Source organism: Amblyraja radiata, chromosome 2 (assembly GCF_010909765.2).
Source record: "Amblyraja radiata isolate CabotCenter1 chromosome 2, sAmbRad1.1.pri, whole genome shotgun sequence".
NCBI lineage: Eukaryota > Metazoa > Chordata > Chondrichthyes > Rajiformes > Rajidae > Amblyraja > Amblyraja radiata.
This window is the reverse complement of record NC_045957.1, coordinates 31636739-31658054: the sequence shown is the minus strand read 5'-3', so window position 1 is coordinate 31658054 and position 21316 is coordinate 31636739. Positions and strand designations below refer to the sequence as shown.

The window sequence follows — 21316 nt, the reverse complement described above, 5'->3', positions numbered from 1 at the left end:
TGTGGTTTGTCAATTGGCTTCTTTCGGCCTGTTTTTTGAAAGATGCAAAAGTGAGCTGGTGGAGGAATTCAACGTGTTGGTATATCTGTGGAGGGAAGTGGACATTTAATATATTGGGTCGACACCCTTCAATGGAACGGAGAGTAGAGGAGAGATAGCCAGTGTTGAGAGGATGACTGGGACAAGACCTGCAACTGATGGGTGGATCTGACAATCAATCCATGCACGGATCCACCTATCAATTGCCAGCTCTTGTCCCATCTCCCCCCCCTTACCTCTTCATACTGGCTATCTGCCCTGGGCAGAACTAGCGAGCAAATGAAAGAGCGTGAGGGAGTGCTGTATAACAGACTGAGAAGTGCAGGTACATAGTCCCTTGAAAGTGGTGACAAGGATGGACGAGATGATGAAAGAAGCGTTTGGCAGGTAGAGGTGGGTAAAATTATGACACTTAAAAGACACAGGCATCATCTCTGGAAGAACAAGGATAGATGACATTTCGATCGGGACCCTTCTGGCTGCATCAGCTGTTAATGAATGTATCGCATTTGACGGTAGACAAAAATGCTGGAGAAACTCAGCGGGTGAGGCAGCATCTATGGAGCGAAGGAATAGGTGACGTTTCGGGTCGAGACCCTTCAGACTGATGTGGGGAAATTTGGCATTTGACGTTCTCTTTTTACTAATTGTGTGCTTCATTTCAAAACACTACAAGCCTGGACAAGTAGCATTGCACAGGCTTCTTGACAGCTCAAGTACACCAGGATGACCTTTCATTAATAAGTTTTACAGTATGTGGTCACAATTTTATTTGAGGTAAATTATGGATGCTTTAACTGATTCTATTTTCAAGTTTAGAAAATGGTTCTCATTTTTTTTTTTTGAAGCTGAGTTAGTTTCTGCAATAACTATTGCAATAAGACTGATTAACACAGAACTGAAATGGTAAATACTTTTCTTTCTGAAGATGCTGCCCTAGTGTTTCCAGTATTTTTTTTGTTTTTGTTTTCCAGTATCAGTCATTATTTTTCAGCTCAGTGAGGCTGGATGCATAACCACTATTCTAACTGGAAAGATAAGATGAGTTGCAGCAGATACTAACACTGAAGACCACTTTATTTCTTCACAAATCTCTGAACTTGATGGCAAATTGGTCCTCTCAAGTATTGTTGAGGATACATCAATCTATTGAAAAGGGAGCAAACATATATCCAACCTCTTTGCAATGTGTTGTTTTCTTTTAATGTTGCATTGTTGGAAATGGTTCATTCGACTGCTTTAGAACATCAATTAACTCTTCCATGCATGCTGAATGATTTGAGGCTCCACTCGGCATATATACCTTCTTTATGATCTTGGGATCCATGGTATTTTTTTTTGCTACATTTACATTTTCGGGGCCACCTATCTGTACTCAACAATGTCTGGTTCGCAGGTGAGGAAATAATTTCCAAATGCAACATCGCGATGGTGGGAATTTCACTGACCTTGTTTTAACTAGGATGCATTTGTGATTAATCATTCTGAGGGCTCATAATTCATGAATTATTGTCAGTAAAACGTTTTAGCAAGTATGTAGCAAGCTGAATAAGTAGGTGGTTGGATAAGGGGCAAATCTAAATTTAGGTGGTGGTGATTTGGGGAGAAAGCGTGTACCAGTGAGAGCTTTTTAATAACAATTATATTATATACTAGACTAAGTGGGACCCGTTGGGTCCCAGCATCACACGGGAGGGCTGGTCACCCAACGCATTATTCCACCTCTCCACCAATTCCAATATTGCTGGCCAGTGTGGGGCGGGGGCTTTCTGTTGCCCTAGTATGGGTGTTGTGGGCCGAAGGGACTGGGTTCCAGAGGGCTAGTATGGACAATGTGGGCCAAATGGATTCTTGGGCTGGCAGCTCCGTCACTGAGGCCTGGCAGTACAGTCACTCGGACCTGGCTGAGAAACTGCCAGAAATTCTGCCCAAAACAGGTGACAGACTCTGTGTGTGAGAGAGAGAGAGAGAGAGAGAGAGAGAGAAGGGGGAGAGGATGGACTGACTGGATTATTGGGCTGGCAGTGCAGTCACTCACGGCTGGTGGGCTGGCAGTTCACTTACTCACGGCTGATGGGCTGGCAGTGCAGTCACTCACGGCTGGTGGGCTGGCAGTTCACTTACGGCTGGTGGGATGGCAGTGCAGTCACTCACGGCTGGTGGGCTGGCTGTTCAGTCACTGACAGCTGGTGGGCTGGCAATTCACTTACTCGCGGCTGGTCGGCTGGCAGTTCACTCACTCACAGCCGATGGGCTGACAGTATCCTTAAAAAAATGCAAACCGTAATGGGTTTTGAATTACATTTTACTCAGATGCAAGCCAAGGAATGACATAATTGTTAGCTGTTAATTGGACATAATCAACCTCAGCAAATTGATAATATCCTATTGAAAGGGAATGGGTGTTTAAGCTGTCAGGACATTTTATTATTTGCCAAAATATACATCTCAATAGCATAATGATAAAAAACTTACTTTTCCACACACCACTCGTAAGTTTGGAGATTTTTTTTAATGATAAATTCAGCTTCACAAATGTTTGCTTTTTGCATGTAAAAACCCACTTCAGAACCATGAGCGATTTAAAAATTTTACAGCCAGATTTATCACTTCTGAAACCTTTTAGATACCAAAGGAATCAAGAATAAACACAATGCCTTACTGTTGATGAAATGCAGTGAGCGAACGCGATAATTCCCAATATTTTCAATCACGGCCAAAGTTCGCCAAGCACTTTAGCTGTTGTTGGCCCTTCAGCTCTCGCTTCTCTTTACCTTCATTTCTCTTCATTTTTGGAATTCTGAAGTAGGATAGATGTCTCTCACGGTTACCCTGACTTCCACAATTATTTACAGCGCAAAAACTCACCATTTTGGCTGTTTTTAACAGGTAGGAAAGTACACGTTTTGTGTATTAACAACATATACCAGAAGCTGCGATGTCCTCCAGATGGATTGAGCGGTTCTGTTCGTCAAGCCCTTTGTCGTCTCCGGGTGGGAGACCTTACATGCAACCCCCTATATACACACGCACGCTCGCTCGCTCGCGCACCGACTCGCTCACTCACGCACCGACTCGCGCACAGACTCGCTCACTCGCGCACAGACTCGCTCACTCGCGCACAGACTCGCTCACTCGCGCACAGACTCGCTCACTCGCGCACAGACTCGCTCACACGCAGACAACCAATACTAAAATGCCAAGTAACTTCAGAACGTGGTGAACATAGTGTGTAAACCGAATGATTCAAACGTTTAAAGCCTCTTGTCGAGGCTGCTGCTGAAGCAGAAACGTGCTTTAAATAACGTCCAACAAACACACTCACCATAGACAAGGCAGTCAGCTCTCTTGAATTATTCAACGGCATCTTCACTCTGTGCCTTCTGCAGTCAGCGCCATCTTGGCACGAACCGGAAATGACACACTCAGCGCCATCTTGTCGCTAAACGGAAATTACGTCATCGGCGCCATCTTGCCACTAAGCGGAAATCACGGAATGAGCGCCAATTTTGCAATTAAACACAGTCCTTATCTAATAAAATGTTTATTCACACTTTATCCATCCGAAAACTGTTGCAAGCAAGCCCTTTAAAAGTCAAGCCAAGTATCTCAATTCTTTTTACACATTGTAATTAATGCAATTTTTATTATTTCTTTCCACTTCCAAACAAAAATGTGGTTGGATTATTCATCGTATGATCAACTTGTGTCAATAAATCCTGGACCATGATAACATAGAAATATAGAAACTAGGTGCAGGAGTAGGCCATTCGGCCCTTTGAGTCTGCACCGCCATTCAATATGATGGCTGATCATCCAACTCAGTATCCTGTACCTGCCTTCTCTCCATCCCCCTGATCCCTTTAGCCACAAGGGCCACATCTAACTCCCTCTTAAATATAGCCAATGAACTGGCCTCAACTACATATATGCTTAACCATGCACACTACAGATTGATGCAAGCATGTTTTCTGTGAAGGACCAAAAATTATCATGACATGGCCATAGCATGGGTCGTTATTGCTATTGGTACTGAAACACTCTCGCTTCCCACATAATTTATCCACAACAAAATATACAGGTTGCAAGGAATTTTCTAAAGGCATTTTATGATAATAGCTGTTAAAACTGACTATACCCATCTGACAGGTTAAACATTACACTAACTAACAAGAGATGGCCGACGGACATAAATGCAGCTAATGTTCTTTTGGTAATATATTTAAAGGTGTCAAGACGCCACATTACCGGACATTCAGATTAGATGTATGAGTTGTGAACAGCAATGAAGATACCCAGTTTGCAAGCAACAAATCTTAAAAAAATTGTTGATAAATGCTTTTTCCATCATTCCCACTTCAGAATTAACGTTAAAATTTCAACTGAAATATCTCCTGACCAAATTTGTGATGTATATGACTGACTGGAGAAGTAAAACCTGGATAAATCCCAACGTATAGTTGTGAATGTTGCTCATTAAATAACTACAGTACTGATACTCCATATTATTAGCGTTGATTTGTCGTTAAAATGAATTCTGTAATAACGTGTCAACGGTAGCAGTGACAATCGAACACTGCGGTTTTAATGTTTCACGTGTTCACAATTTAATTAATCCATCTTTATGGATTAAAACAAATAATAACATTGGGAATTAAAACATATTTGATTGCATTCCGTTATCAAACATAGTCAATGTTCGCTCTGAAGACATTTCCACCACAATAGGGTCGGGGGTGGGGGGGGGGTGAATCAGTACAGGGCGGATAGGTGGCGGTGGGGGGGGGGGGGATTGAGAAGGCTATCGGTGCGGAATGGATGGATTGAGGCAGGGGAATTAATGCGTGTTGGTTGGAGTAGGTAAAATTGTGAGGGGAGAGCACGGGGGATGACTGGGGTTGAATAGGGGGGATCTGTGCAGGATGGATGGAGGGAGTAATGCAGGATGGATGGGAAGGGGGTCAGTACAGGATGAATTGGGGGACAAGCGTAGGATTGATGGGGAGTGGCAGGAGAATCAATGCGAGGTGGATAGGGAGATCAGTGCAGGATGAATAGATGGGGGGAGTAGATGAGGAGGGGAGCTCACTGGATGTCAGTGAGGACTGAATATAGGCAGGAATGGAGATCAGTGCGGGATGGAGAGGAGGGGTCTCAGGATAAGGGGGATGGCGAGAGAGAGAGAGGAAGGGGCAGAGGAGGTGGGAAGGAAGGTCAGCGCTCCTCGGACAACACCTGTCTGGCACGGAAATTGCAATCAAATTATGGAGGGGACAAGGAGGGACACAATATCTTGGCGGCTGCGCGTGCATGCGCACGCTCACACGCGCGATGCTTCGGAAGCTCAATCCAGCGCTAAATGCAGCTCAACTCTGCCTGTCATGCCTGGATTGATGACATATTTCCCGTAAATCCAGGCAGGGCTGTAAGTTAACATGGCGGGACAGGCAGCGTTGAGCTGGGTTTAGTGCTGCTTCTCTGCGCTGGCTGTGGGCCTGGGGGCAACGCTCCCGTCTGACTCCTGATGTCTCTGGCCACCCTCAGGCGTGGGGTGCTCTCGGGTGCGGACGGGGTTGGTCCAGTGGCGGTTCGGCAGCGATTGGAGAGCCGGGATCGATCCTGGCTGTGGTGCAGGTTTGCCGAGTGTGTTTTGGCATGTCTCCCTCCTTCAATCACTGCGCTCTACCCTCAGTCCCGTCCCCCCCCCCCCCCCCCCCCCCCCCCCCCCCACTTCCGCCTCTGACCGACACATCCCTCACTCAAGGGTTTGTTTTGAAAGCGCCGTTGTCGGCCTTTGGTTGGCGGAGTGGCAGGCAGCGACCGTTATCAGAGCGGGAGGAGGAGATGGAGCCGCTGCCGCTGTATGGGTCCCATCATTCGCTCCGACCCTCCGTCACGCCACACTTAGCATCTTTCCCACGCATTACAGCCGTCGCCGACACAAAACGTCACGTTCCTTTTCTCCAGAGATGCTGACTGACCCGCTGAGTTACTCCAGTTTTTTGTGTCTATCTTCAGTATAAACCAGTACCTGCAGTGCCAAGACGGGCAAAATGACTCGCCGTTTAGGTTGCCCGGTGGCACTTTGGGTGGTCAGTTTCGAGCCCTGGACAGGAGTCGGGAGTGGTGGGGGGAAGAGGGTGATGAAATGTATTCCAGGCTGTTTAAAGAAGCATTTGCATATAACCACAACATATAATCCTTGTGCTTTTTCGCCACCTCCAATGGGATCCTACCACTGGCCACATCTTCCCATCTCCTCCCCTTTCTGCTTTTAGCAGAGACCGTTCCCTCCATAACTCACTGGTCAATTTGTCCTTTCCGACCCAAACCACCCCCTCCCCGAGTACTTTCCCTTGTAACTGCTGGGAATGCTACATTTGTCGCTTTACCTCCCCCCTTGACTCCATCCAAGGACCCAAGCAGTCTTTCGAGGTGAGGCAGAGGTTCATCTGCACCTCCAACAACCTCATCTACTGCATCTGCTGCTCCAGGTGTTAACTTCTCTACATCGGCGAGACCAAGCGCAGGCTCGGCGATCACTTCACCCAACACCTCCGCTCAGTTCGCTCTAACCAACCTGGTCTCCCGGTGGCTGAGCACTTCAACACCCCCTCCCATTCCGAATCAGACCTTTCTGTCATGAGCTAAATTGGAGGAATGGCACCATATATTTCGCTTAGGTAGTTTACGCCCCAACTGTATGAACATTGACGTCTCTAATTTCAGATAGTCCTTGCTTTCTCCCCCCCCCTCCCTTCCCCTCCCCCTTCCCAGCTCTCCCACAAGCCTATTGTACCCACCTCTTTCTTTCCCACCGCCCCCCCCCCCCCTCTACCTCCGACTGGAGAGTGTCTCGACCCGAAACGTTGCCTATTCCTTCTCTCCATAGATGCTGCCTCACCCGCTGAGTTACTCCAGCATTTTTGTCTACCATTGCATACAATGTGTTATTTCTCTTGGCTATTGGACTGATGGAGAGGATTAGAGAATGGACAAGGGCAGAACAGGCTAATTAGCTTAACTTCAGTTATGACATTTATTGGTATCAGTTTTGAGGACAATGTACACCTTCATTTAGAAAAGACGCTTATTTGTTCAGGGAGACAAGCTATGAATTTGTAAAGGGAAATATAATTGGAATTCTTTGAGGTAACTAGAGGGTACACTTTTATGGTAAGAGGGACAAACGTTATGGGGAATTTTAAGAACCAAGGGGAATTTTTTTTTCTTTTCTTTTTTTTTGCACAATGGTGGTTGCTTGGAATATGCTGCTAAAGGAAGTGATGGAAGCAGAAACAATAGCAATGTTTAAGAGGCATTTGGAGAGTTAATGAATGGCAGGGATTGGAGGGTATGGACCACTGTTCCATGTTCTCCAGGTGGCAAATAGGAATGAGGTCAGTACACTTGATATAGAACGCATTTCAGCAAGGTTTTAGACAAAGTTTTGAATTCTAAACAAGTCTGAGGTAATGCCTTTGCGAGAGATGCAGCAAGGCAAAGGAACGTAAAATATTGTTATTGGTTTATCTTCAATTTACTGAGAGATAGTGAAAAGCTGTTGTTTTTTATATGCTATCAAGTCCAGTCAAATCATAATTCCCAAGTACAATCAAACCACACACAGTACGACTGGTAGTGTAAAGAGAAATAAAATGCCACAGTGTAAAATACAGTATTAAAGTTAAAGTGAACTTTTTTTTAAGTGCAAGGTCCTAATGATTTCTGTTGGAAGATAAGGACCACCAATTAGCCTCAGGAGGACTGTTTAACAGTCTGATGATATCTGGGATGAAGCTGGTCTGACGCTGCTAGTGCGTGCTTTCAAGTTTATCTTTTTTTTGCATCTTCTACCTGACCTGAGAATAGAGATGAGGGGATAACCATGGTGAGAAAGATCCTTAATTATGTTGACTGCTTTCCTCAGGCAGTGTGAAGTGTGGAGTGATTGGGGTGGCTGGTTTGTGTCACGTGCTGGACGACATCCACAACTCCCTGTAATTTCTTGAAGTCTCAAGCTGAACTGTTGCCAAACTAAATTAGATACTTCCTGATAGAATACCTTCTACTGTGCATTTGTAGAAATTAGTAAGTCATTGGAACTGAGCTGAACGACTTTAGTCTTCTGAGGAAGTGGAGACGTTAGGGTGTTTTCATGTGTAACTGCACATGCTGGTTTAAACTGAAAGTGGACACAAAAGCTGGAGTAATTCAGTGGGTCGGACTGCACCTCTGGATTAAAGGAATAGGTGATGTTTCAGGTCGAGACCCTTAGACTCGAGGAGTGAGGTAAGGTCTCGATCCGAAATGCACCTATTCCTTTTCTCCAGGGTATTTTCTTGGCTATAGCATCAATATGGTTGGTCAGGACAAGTTGATGACATTTGCATGTAGAACATGAAGCTCTAAAAGTAAATTGGTTTAACACAAAATCAGGGTTGAAACCTGAGTTTGGAACTGGAATGAATAGTTATACTCAACATTTCCCGGATCTATCTCCAAATCTTGTTATTGGTAGTTTCCTTCTGCGTCTCCTTTTTTCTTTCTTTTTTTTTTTCTTCTCTATCACCTTCGCTCATCTTTTTCTCCCTTTATCTTTATTCTTTAAAAAAAACTGAAGCTATGTAAGAAATCTGTAATTAAATTGTCGCGTATTATTTGTATGCATGCTTCTAATAAAAATATTTATATTAAAAAAAAAGAACATGAAGCTCTCGACCACATTGACACTTTTAATGGTGTATGGGGCTCTGCAAATAAATACATGATGGGTCTTTGTCCCAAACATTATGGAGGGCACAGTAGATCTATGAATATTGAATCTTTTGGTAAAATGCCTTTTATGTTTTTTCTAGGTCTATGGAATCTTGTATCACTTTTCTCCAACCTTTCTTTATTTGTGCTGATGCCTTTTGCCTACTTTTTCTTGGAATCTGAAGGATTTGCTGGATCAAAAAAGGTAGGACTTTGTTCTGAGTAAGTATCAATTTGTGATTATCATCGTTCCCAATGTTGGGGGAGTCCAGAACTAAGGGCCACAATTTATTTAAGAAAAAGGGGTAAGCCATTTAGAACGGAGATGAGGAAAAACGTTGTCACACTGAAGGTTGTGAATCTGGAATTCTCTGCCTCAGAAGGCAGTGGAGGCCAATTCTCTGGATGCTTTCAAGAGAGAGTTAGATAGAGCTCTTAAAGATAGCAGAGTCAGGAGATATGGGGAGAAGGCAGGAATGGGGTACTGATTGTGTATGATCAGCCATGATCACAGTGAAGGGGGGATGGGGAGACTATGTGTAAACAATACTGTAATTTCTACATGGTGAAACGAAAATATATAAAAAATACCCTTTATTAAAATTGACAATGTGCACTCTAACCACATGTGATTTTTTTTCTATTACAAATCTCAAATTGTGGAGTACAGAGGTAAATAAATAAATGACGGCTCTTTGTCCCAAACATTATGGAGGGCACTATGAAAGATGCAATCATTTGCTTTATAAATGCAAGTGTATTTTTGTTCCCCGATTCACTTGTCAGATCAGAGACCTATCGGGTCATTGTAACTCTGATAACATTTTCTTGCCTACGATGGTGTGCAGCAAAAGATTTTAATAACTCTGCTCTCTGGTTACCAAGCCACCTGCCAATGGATTCTATGTTAGCTCTCTCTTTTAACTCTCTTATTTGAACTTTTGTATTGAAGTTCTCCTTAACTTTCTCTGCTTTGTGGAAAACGGGGAAGAAATGTCAAATTCTTGGTACTTTGTGCATAATTAGGTATTTTGGTATTTTTGTAAGGCTCTTCTTAACCCACTCTAGGCCCTGACCAAATTTTTGAAAAGGTAGTAACCAGAAATCAACACACTATTCCAACCAAAGATCGATGATTAGCAAATATTTAAGTGTTATAATTTGTGAGAATTTGATGCAGTCACAGTTTATTATTCAACTGGACTAAACTTTTCTTGGTTCTATTGCACAATAACCTGTTCATTTAATGTTAAATGGATTGAGTTTATTTTCTTGTTTGGAAAGACTGCGAGGCTATGTTTAACTTTGCTTGTAAGTCTTATTACCTTCTAACATGGATGTGGCTGGTTCGGGTCTGCTGCTTTCTTCCTTCATTTCCACAGTTTGAGTTGACCATGCAAGCATAAATATTGTACAAGCTGAATGTGACTTTATCTTAGAATTTAAAATGTCTCCTGGACCTGCTGTGTGAATTGGATTCTCCTTGTCTGCATAGGCTGTCCAAATGTTAAAGTTGCACAAACCAGATATTTGGTTGTATTTTGGCAGATGGGGTTATAAATGAACTGAGGTGTGTTGAGTTGTCCTGTATACAGCGAAAACGCTTCTCCATGTTGATAAATGAAGTAAAGTTGAGCAAATAATTTTTAAATTAATTGCAAAATAAAAGGAAAGCATGGTTTAATAAATTCAATATCTGTTTCTTTGGCTTACTCTGCTAAATTGAATAATTTAATATAGACCATTTATTGAATGGTTGAGTTCAGATTTCTTTAACTATTAACTGTCATGCTATCAACTTGGGTCAAAGGCAGACTTTTTAATCCACCGAAATAAGTGTCTGTGTTGTGACATTTTGTTTGCATAAATCTGTGAATATAGTCTGAGGTTGATGCTATCCACATGTTTATCAACAGTCAAATGACATCAGCATCCTAAACCATTATACCAATTATCCAGACATTATAAAACGCTGAACTCTCATGTAGCAGCTGTGAGTTTAAGTCAAAGTGAAATGTTTAAAAAAAAATAAAAAAAAAGTCTATCAATAAAGAGAGCAGTATGAAATTTGCAGTGATTTCCTTGCCTAATTAATTAGATCCACCAGATGGAAGTGGAGGCCAATATTAGTGCTCAACATGTCTATAAACTTGAGCAAAAAGACAGCACAATGGATGAGAAAAAAGATTTTTAATACACTTCAATCCTGCGTCGCAGTTTGAGATTGTCCTGGTTTGCATCCCTTTTGGCAAACTTACATAAAACTGACCATGTACTGTATTTTACGACCAGATGACTTTTTTTGTAGTGCTCATTGAAGTTAATTTGTATCAGACCCATATTAAAGAGACTTCAAAATCAGTAGGAAGTACAAGTCTGCTTAGTCACTTTCTTTCATTGCATTCTTTCATTTTTTTTTAAACTTGTTTTCTCCCCATTGATGATCCATAAATTGTTGTTAAAGACTGATTACGGAAGCACTGTTTTGTGTTAATAGCACTTGCATATTTTTGCTGTTCATTTGGGCAGTGAGACTAACCATATTGAGAAGTTGGTGGAAAAAAAGAAAATGTTATTTCAAGTAAAGATGATGCTCTTTAAATTTAAGAAAATTTTGAATTAATTTCAAAGGATTTTATGGGAAATATAACTTTGTTGTTTTAATCTGTTGGCCAATAATCCGTTTTCATCCTATTTAAATGTGATGTTGAAGTAAATATAGTTAAGTCATTATGAGCATGTTTTTATTTGATTGATGAGGAAGTACAATTTCTGATAACTGGAATTGTTTATACTTTGGCTCAATAGCCCTTCAAGGGCATTAATTAATTGGCGAAGCAAAGGTGGTAATGTTCCAGATCATGGACGTTAAAGCAATTTTAATAGTTTCATCTTTTATGGATCTTTTGGAAATTTGGTAAGCATGTTGAAGTTGACAATTCTTTACCAGACTACTGAATAAATGGTAGAGATTAATGGAGGATTACATGATTATTGATAGTTTGTTGCCGATAGTCTTTTAGTCATTTATTTTAATAACCCTGGTTGTTGGCCACAAAGAAAATCTTCTCCTTTTCCTTTGTCACCCTTCAATAAACTTAAGGTCACTAAAATGCTACTCTTCGTGTCTTAATTTGCACTGTTTTAGTCCCATCATTTGTGTTTGTTGATTTAGTTTGACTTCCAATTAAGCCATGCCATGATCTGAAAATTCTCATACTTATTTTCAAATCTCCCCATGGTGTTCCCTCTACTAATTTGGTGATCTATTGTTCTGCAATCCTCCTGAGATAGCTGTGCCAGTCTAATACTGGCCACTTGATTGCTCCATCAATGACAGCTTGTCTTTAGCTGTCACGATCACAAACACTGAAATTCCCTCCCTAAACCTTGCCGCTGCTTTGCACTTGAGATGCTCTTGAAACCCATTTTCTCGCATATATACATTAGATCATCTGCCCAGCATCTTTTTTTATTTGTTTAATGTATCTGAAGTGCCTTGGGATATTTGACTTTGTTAAAATGTCATGTAAATTGATTTGTTGTGGTGCATGGAGTACAGGCCTGAAGTCACCACAACAGCTCTCTGCAAAAGCATATCTTGCTGTGCACAAATTCTTCTAGATTGCAGAAAATTGGCTGGGTTGTCAGCATCCTAAAATAGACCTAATTAATATAAAGCTCTCTGCCACTGCCAATAACATTAATTATGTTATGATTGCAGCTCAACGTTAAAATTAATCGAGAAATCAGGTGCTGCAGAAGTGTTACTTGTGCTTATGGAACGGTGCTTGGTAGGTGATTCTGAATTATTGTTTTGTGTAACTTTTAAGTGAGAGGAAAGGAGAGTTCAGTTCAGTTTATCGTAACGTTGTACCGAGGTACAATGAAATGTTAACCAGTCAGCAGAAAGGCAAAACATGATTACAATCATGGTCATGGAAAGGTTTGTGTTGTGTCAATTGAAGTTGTTTGAATGAACATTTTTTTTAAAAAGATGCTGAAAATCTGAAATATCAAACATAATTTAAGCACCCAACAGGCAAGGTGCCATTTCTGAAAAGAGAAACTGCTGATGTTTTTGGTTAAAGACACTATGTCAGAAAGGAGAAACGGAGAGTTTCAATTGTTTTTAAATTGAAAGAAATTGGAAGGAATTGACAGAACAAAGGGAATATCTCTGATTATGTGAGGGGAGGTTGCAGCAGTGATTATAGAATAATTAAACAATAGTTATAGCATAAAAGAAGCCACCCAGTCCATCATCCGCCCAGAAGATCCTCAACTTGAATACAGGTCATCAAGATTGATCATCAACATTTGTTAGTTGATTGTGCAGGAACATCGAATGCCATTCCCAAATAGCATAGATTTAATGATCAGGCATAACTTCCTTCCAGTTATTGGAAAGAACTGGAAATTGCATGTGTAGGGCTGAAATACTAATCTTTGTTTTCCCTTCAAGTGGAAGTTGTTTTGATTTGCACTAATTAGAATTGTTTCTCGAAAGAGGAGTTTCTTGTACAGAGAGAATGGTTACATCAAAAGACATTAAACGAGTAGACACGTAACGATGTAAAATTGGAAGCATATTTTGTTTGGTGTTTCTACAAGATCACTCTTTTTGCCTTGTTACCGACAGACATTTTGTTGGTGGATGGTGAATGATCATTGGAATTTTCTGCAAAAGGAGAAAATTAAGATTTTTCAGAGATAGTGGACAATTCTTGTGTAGTTTGCTCCCTGGAACTTGTGACTGCAGTGATTTGCACTCTGTGTAACTTAGCAATGTCTTCATATCCTTGCCTGCATATTCACTTGCCCAGCATGACCCAGTCATATCAATTGGTTACTTTGTTCTCTTTAATGATTGTAGGTCATTGCTGGGGCTACAATTGAAGAGAAAATATTGGTTTGGGGCAACAGTGGAAGATTAGTCCCATTAGTCATGAAATGTTTCTTCATGTTAGGGATATTAGGATTTATTCAAGATCATTGATGGCTTTGTTTTGGTCTGCTTTGCTTGAAAGTTGCGAAGCTGTGGGTTTGATGCTTGTCTTTAAAAGCATCAAAACAAGTGTAAAAGACAAATGTGAAAGAGAAATGGGGGACTCTGGGATGAGAGATACAACGGGAAAAGGATCAGGGTGACTCTGATAATGGAGGAGGCCAAGAACAGAAAAATCAGTATAGGAGAGTTAAACTGATTAACAACTGGATGCCGCAGCATTACTTGGCGGACAGAATGCAAGTGTTCGACCTAAAGGGCCGCATTCTCCATGTTTGGTCTCACCGATGTAATGGGTGTCTCATTGGGAGCACTGAATGTACTGAGGTTGGAAGAGGTGCACCTCTGTCCTGCTTAGGGTCCCAGGAGGGAAGTGAGAGGGGAAGTGCTGGGACAGGTGTTGCATCTCCTACAATTCAGGGGGGTGCAGTTATCTTGGGAAAGGATGAGCAAACAAAAATGTAGGTGAGCTGAGTAGCAAGTATGCAGCCAACACAAACATTGGTGGAATTGTAGATAGTGAAGAGGGTTGTCAAAAGACTCACTGGTATTTGAACACCCAGTTGGAAATATGGGCAAATAAATGGCAGGTGTAGTTTAATCAGGGCAAGTGTGAGATGCTGTGCTTTGTGAGGTCAAATGCAAGAGGAAAGAACAGAGTAAATGGCAAAACTCTGACTGCCATGGACATACAAACGGATCTTCAAATTCAATTCCATAGCTCACTTAAAGTGGCCACATTTGTCATGTATATCAATGATTTGGATGAGAATACATTGACATGATTGTGCATTTGCATTTGACAATAAAGATGGTAATATTATGAACAGTGAAAATGGTGAGCAAGTATTGCAGCGTGGTCTTTATCAGTTGTGTTAGCAGGACGATGAATAACACATGAAGTTTAATTTGGAAAAGCATGAGATGTTGCAATCTTGGAATTATAACAACATTGACAAGGCACTTGGAGAGGTTTATGGATGAGAAAGGTTTAGAGTAAATCGTGCCTAATGTAGGAAATTGGGACGTGTAGATTAGGCATCTTGGTCGGCAAGGGCGAGTTGGGCATGTTTTCATACTCTGTGGCTCCATAAGTGGATTGGGTAACGGTGGTGTATAACATACTTTCCTTCAACGGTTAACATATTGAGTATAAAACTTCAAGTCTTGCTGCAGCATTGTAAATATTTTTGGTTTATTGTCTGTGGTTCTGGTCGCCTCATTGTGGTATGGATGTGGGGGGCTTTGGAGATGGCGCAGAAGAGGTTCACTAGCATGCTAGCTGGATTGGAGGGTATTCGCCATAAAGAGAGGTTGAACAAAAGGATTGTTTTTCTGGAATGTTGGGGATTGCACAAAATCAGGAAAGGACAGAACACCTGACGTCTTCTTCAGGCGTTTGTGAAAGCCAAGTAAAGTAGTGGAGGGAGCACAGCAACACCACACAAAATACCATCCTCCTCCTCTCACGTGCCACCTGGCCTGCGTAGTCGATTTTATTGATCCACAGACCTTTCAGCCATCTCCTGAACAAGAGTGAAAGCAAGTTGCCCTCGCCTATTTAGGACTAATAGCAAATGAATCCTTCTTGTACTGTGGGTTAAATGAATGGATCGCTTTCTTTTAACATATTCCCTGCCATAGGTAATTAGTTTGAAAGTTGCTTTATCAAATGCATTTTTATGTGTGCTGGAATGTCACATTTATTCATTGATAAGTCCAAAAGTGTCATCAATTGTTGAGTACAAAAATTAATCGTTTAAGTCACTTTGAAACTTGAGGGCACTAAGCTAATCTGAAGAAACAAGAAATTGCAGATGCAGATAGCGTACCAAGGAAAGATACAAAATGCTGGAGTAACTCAGCAGGTCAGGCAGCATCTCTGGAGCACATCGATGGATGATGTTTTGGATGGGGATACTTCAGACAGATTATGGGGGGGGGGGGGGGAGAAAGCTAGGAAAAATATCATGTTTTAGAACAGTCCTGAAAATGTTTCATGTTCTGCTGCTTTGGTGCACATGTAAGAGAGCGCACGTTCACAAAAATGTGCAGTTACTTGTGTTTTCATGGCGTGCAAAAATAAACAACTTGTTTATCTTATGGTGTTGTGAATTTTCTCTTGTGTGTTGCTGGATACTGATGGGCTGGTGTTCACAAAATTGTCCACTCAAAAGTAATCACCTGTGGCATTAATTGACAATGTGAAAACTACCACATAAAGACAAGTTGCACTACCCATCCCTTTCTGCAAACCTATGTCATGCAGAATTCCAGTATTGGAATTGGCTAATGATGTATTATAATTGGTATTGTAAACAGCTTTTAATTTTGTAATGGTATTGTAGAATGCATGGGGGTGGCACAGAAAACATATTCCTGCTGACATGCATTTTATGAAGTGTGAGGTGATGGCGTTTACAGGCAGTGCATAATAAATTTAGTTTAGGAATTAAAACTTGAAGGAAACTTGCAAAAGTATAAATCGGACTTGCGTAACAATGGATGCAAATGACCATAGGATATGCATGCTTATTCTGTTGTTTTTTTGGAAAGTTTGTATTACTTGGAAATGGGAATGGATGCTATATTGGTTTGAGACCAGAGCCTTCAGTTTTGTAGGTGGCTCTGGAATCCATACGAATGAGAGTAGAATTTATTTCCTTGGATATTAAGCAATTTAGCCGGAATGGGTTGTTTGGCAACGTCGATCCCCTGCATTGTCCATCACCTGTAATGGATGGATCAATTTTAACATTTGCACTTTAAGATGTTGGTGTAGGAAAATGCAAGATCACCACATTGCATTCAGCAATATATTTTATGATGGACAACTGAATGAGGGATAAGAATTTTTTCAATTCTTCGTTACAGACCTTTGCTGTCATTACCAAGTCAATCTTTAGTGTGCTAATTGTAGGCATGGGGTACTTGATATGAATCACATTGATAATTGTGAAATGTTTCCAATGAAAATAAACACTGAGTTAATCTTGTGGTATTAAGGAGCCATGCAACTATTTTGTTGCAAATATTGTTCTTTGTCTTTGCTAACATTTGAGGATAAATTATGCAATTACTTTTTTTTATCATAGATAACCAAATATACATTATAAATTGCTGAGTTTTTTGTATGACATCATCCGTTTCCAGCCCAAACATTACTTTTAAACGATGGAAAGAGGTCTTCACAGTCTGTTCTCTACAGGGCAAGCTGCTGATTTTATTGCTACTGCTCTTGCTGAGTGGAAGACCTTGTTAAATGTCAAGCTGTATCCAAAGATGAAAAATTGACATTTTGGTTAAAAGCTGCAAATTGTGATTTAAACGATCTCCTGCACAACAGATTCCCAAAGTAGTCACTTTATTGCGCTTTGTTGGAGGAAGTTACCCGCTGGCCAAAAAAAAGTTAAATGTGCTTGAAATTGTGCAACATCGCCTTCCGATTCCTGGGAATTTTGAGCTGTTACAAGTGGAGAAGAAGCATTTAGGATGGTATTGGGAGGCGGAAGGTCATGCATTGGATTCCACATGAACAGTGGCAGGAATGTATTGCCTCTCAAACAACCCAGTCAGCCTTACACTTAACATCCGCAGCAGTGACTGTGGTGAGCATGACCTTTTTCTTGCTTATCTGCCTCCGTGTTTTGGCCCTACATGCTGTCATTGCCAAGTGTGCATGTGCAAGCTTGTGGGCTGCATAGGGAGTGGTGAGAGCAGAATTAAACAACCCATTAAACAACCGAAATCTGAAAGCTGCCATTGCTGCTACAAATCTGAAGTATACCGCGAATCTTGGAACTATTTAGCAGGTCAAACAGCATCTGTACAGAGGAACAGAGTTAATATTTAAGAGTTAATATCTGACCTTTGATCAGAGCTGGAAAAGTGGAAAACAAGTGTATGAAAAGTTGCAGAGAAAATGGTGAGTGATGGATGGAGACCTGTTCAGGTGCCAGCAATGCTAGAAGTTACAGTGCCCTCCATAATGTTTGGGACCAAGACGCATCATTTGCTTATTTGCTTCCGTACTCCACAATTTGAGATTTGTCATAGAAAAAAAAACACATGTCAGATAGCTAAGATATTTTTTATACATTTTGGTTTCACCATGTAGAAATTACAGCAGTGTTTTACATAGTCCCCCCATTTCAGGGTTCCATAATGTTTGGAACACAGCAATATCATGTAAATGAAAGTAGTTGTGTTTGGTATTTTGTTGCATATCCTTTGCATGCAATGACTGCTTGAAGTCTGCGATTCATGGACATCACCAGTTGCTGGGTGTCTTCTCTGGTGATGCTCTGCCAGGCCTGTATTACAGCCATCTTTAGCTTATGCTTGTTTTGGGGGCTAGTCCCCTTCAGTTTTCTCTTCGGCATACAAAAGGTATGCTCAATTGGGTTCAGATCGGGTCACTCAAGAATTGATCATTTTTAGCTTTGACAAACTCCTTTCTTTAGCAGTACGTTTGGGATCATTCGCCAGCAGTTCATTCTACAGCAAGACACTGTTTTGAGGCATTTGTTTGAACTTGAGCACATAGGATGTGTCTATACACTTCAGAATTCATTATGCTATTATCATTATGCTATTACCATCAGCAGTTGTGTCATCAATGAAAATAAGTGAGCCAGTACCTCCAGCAGCCATACATGGCCAGGCCATAACAACCCCACCACTGTTTCGCAGATGAGGTGGTATGCTTTGGATCTTGGGCAGTTCCTTCTCTCCATACTTTGCTCTTGCCATCACTCTGATATGTTAATCTTCATCTCATCTGTCCACAAGACTTTTTTCCAGAACTGTGGTAGTTCTTTTAAGTACTTCCTGGCAAACTGTAACCGGGCCATCCTATTTTTGCAGCTAACCAGTGGTTTGCATATTTCAGTGTAGCCTCTATTTCTGTTCATGAAGTCTTCAGTGGACAGTAGTCATTGACAAATCCACTCCTGAAGAGTGTTTCTCCTCTGTCAGTTTGGGGATTTTTCTTTATTATAGAGATAATTCTTCTGTCATCAGCTGTGGAGGTCTTCCTTGACCTGCCAGTCTCTTTGCGATTAGTAAGCTCACCAGTGCTCTCTTCCTTTTTAATGATGTTCCAAACAGTTGGTTTTGGTAAGCTTAAAGTTTGGCTGATGTCGCTAACAGTTTTATTCTTGTTTCTCAGTCTCATAATGGCTTCTTTGACTTTCATTGGCACAACTTTGGTCCTGATGTTGATAAACAGCAATAAACATTTCCAAAAGTAATAGAAAGACTGGAGCAAAGACTAGGTGCTGAGAGCTCTCTTATATCTGCATTGAGGAGGCATTTTAACACCCCTGAGCAATTACTAACACCTGTGAAGCCTTGTGTCCCAAATATTACGGTGCCTTGAAATGGTGGGATGATGTATAAACACAGCTGTAATTTCTACATGGTGAAACCAAAATGTGTAAAAATGGCCTTTAATAAAATCTGACAATGTGCACTTTAACCACATGTGATTTTTTTTCCTATTACATATCTAAAATTGTGGGGTACAGAGGCAAATAAATAAGTGGGTCTTTGTCCCAAACATTATGGAAGGCACTGTATCACATGTGGCATCTGTTAATGTGTAGAAATATATTTGCCATAGGAAATGATTTTGCTTTTTGGAAAGATATAGAGGGATATGGGCCAACCACAGGCAAATTAGACTAGCACGGGTGGTCACATTGGTCAGCATGGATGAGCTGCCTCAAAGGGCCTGCTTCCATGTTGTACAACTCCGATTCTGCGACCACCTCCTTCACCTGAGGAAATGTTTGAGGTTCCCACTTTGGCTTTCCTGGTCACATTAGAAACCAAAAAAATCGTAGTGGAAGCATGTCATCCTTTATCCTTATGAGAGGAGGAGGAGGATGTCATTTCTGCTGAAAGATTTTCTGAAGAACTTGAAGGATTTTTTCCCAACATCATTGATCGATTGAATGAAGTTCCATTGGCATGTGGAGCAATAACAAAATGAAGTTGGTGAATAGGAGGATCGGTAATCTCTAACCCAAGTTTTATACAGCCATAGTATGTCTGTCATACTCAGTGCCTCAATCGATGAACATTAGATGACCAAAGGGAGGAGGCATAACTCAATCCCTGCACTACCTCCCTCCCCTCCATCCAGACACCCAAGCAGACCTTCCAGGTGAGACAGAGATTCACCTTGTTTTCCATGCTGCATAGCTCAATGACTCTGACCTGTGCATCTCATCCCAGCCTCATTCGCCACCTTCGTCATTCCCTCCTCCACCTGACTCTATCTGCTAATGAGCACCTCCTCACCACGTCCTTGCCTCCATTGATTCCACATGTACTTTGCTGCCATGGAAAAGCAGCCAACATGATCAAGGAGTCCTCACACCCCGTCATTCTCTCTTCCACCCTCTCCCGTTGGGCAGAATGTACAAAAACTTGAAAGCATGTACCTTTTCAAATGGCACTGGCCTGCAGTTCCCTGTCTTATCCCTCCTGCACCTAAGTAAAGGTACAACATGGGCAAGCGGTGGTTAACAAAGCTACAAATGTGTCTGCCAGGTCCCAAGCAACCCCCCCCCCCCCCCCCCCCCGCTCCCTGTAACCTCTTGGAATGCACCTGGTCAAGCTCCAGGGATTTATCCACCTTTAGTGTTTCAACTCCTCCTGCATCACCACATTTGAATCTTTTAAGGTAGTATATACTGGGATGTACCAGCATGTTAAATGTTATTGAAAAGGAAGAATACATTTTGTTAGTTTGAAATAGAACCCTTAACTCTATTTATTTCCTGCTCATCATCTGGTGTCTGAACCCTTGAGTAAAACCAGATGGCGTTACTGATTTTATGTGTGAATGTAAAGATTGGTGATCAAGGGTGTACACACTTTTAAGTACACTATCTTGTTAATACATGGCAATATTTTTAGAACTGCGTCAAAATGGGCATCACGTAAGTTAGAGATGTTAATTCTTCAAAATTATTTGTCAATTTGCACAATTAATTATAATAGGAGGCTAATAGTAGCGATGTTACAACATTTTGAGATTTTAAAAATCAAGTCTGCAATTTATCCCATTGGATAAAGCATAAAAAGAAGTTTAATTTGATACCTAATTCACTTTCATATCTTCATTATTAAAAAAAGTTATGGCCATTTTCATATGAAACATCTTACTTGGATGACCTGAAATTAAAGCATATAATTAGTTAGTTATCTAATTGTAGCTAATTACAAAATTGACCGTTGTGACGGAAATAGTAATAAACACCCAGACTGCCTTGAAAATTCAAAAAGGTGATATTCTCAAGATCAGAACTTTAATATTATTGTACTATATGCTACGTCCGTAACAGATAGGTAAATAACTTACAATTTCTAGTAATAGACCAAGTCTTTATGGAGAAGATCAGTTCATAGCATGGCACATTGGCATATCATAATCAGTAGCGTCATCATACTCCTCGGATTGTAACCAATAAGCAACTCTGTACACCTTGTTTTTCCTCAACT

The 21316-nt window shown here is 41.1% G+C and overlaps 1 protein-coding gene across 2 annotated transcripts in view; it reads left to right on the top strand.

Annotated features, from left to right (window-relative positions):
- Nucleotides 1-21316, top strand: part of lmbr1 (limb development membrane protein 1) — a 174432-nt gene that overhangs the window by 42657 nt on the left and 110459 nt on the right. For both annotated transcript variants that reach the window (XM_033044377.1, XM_033044386.1), the window contains one exon: nt 8898-9001. In XM_033044377.1, coding sequence (XP_032900268.1) covers nt 8898-9001 — 104 coding nt within the window. The remainder of the gene's footprint in view (nt 1-8897; nt 9002-21316) is intronic.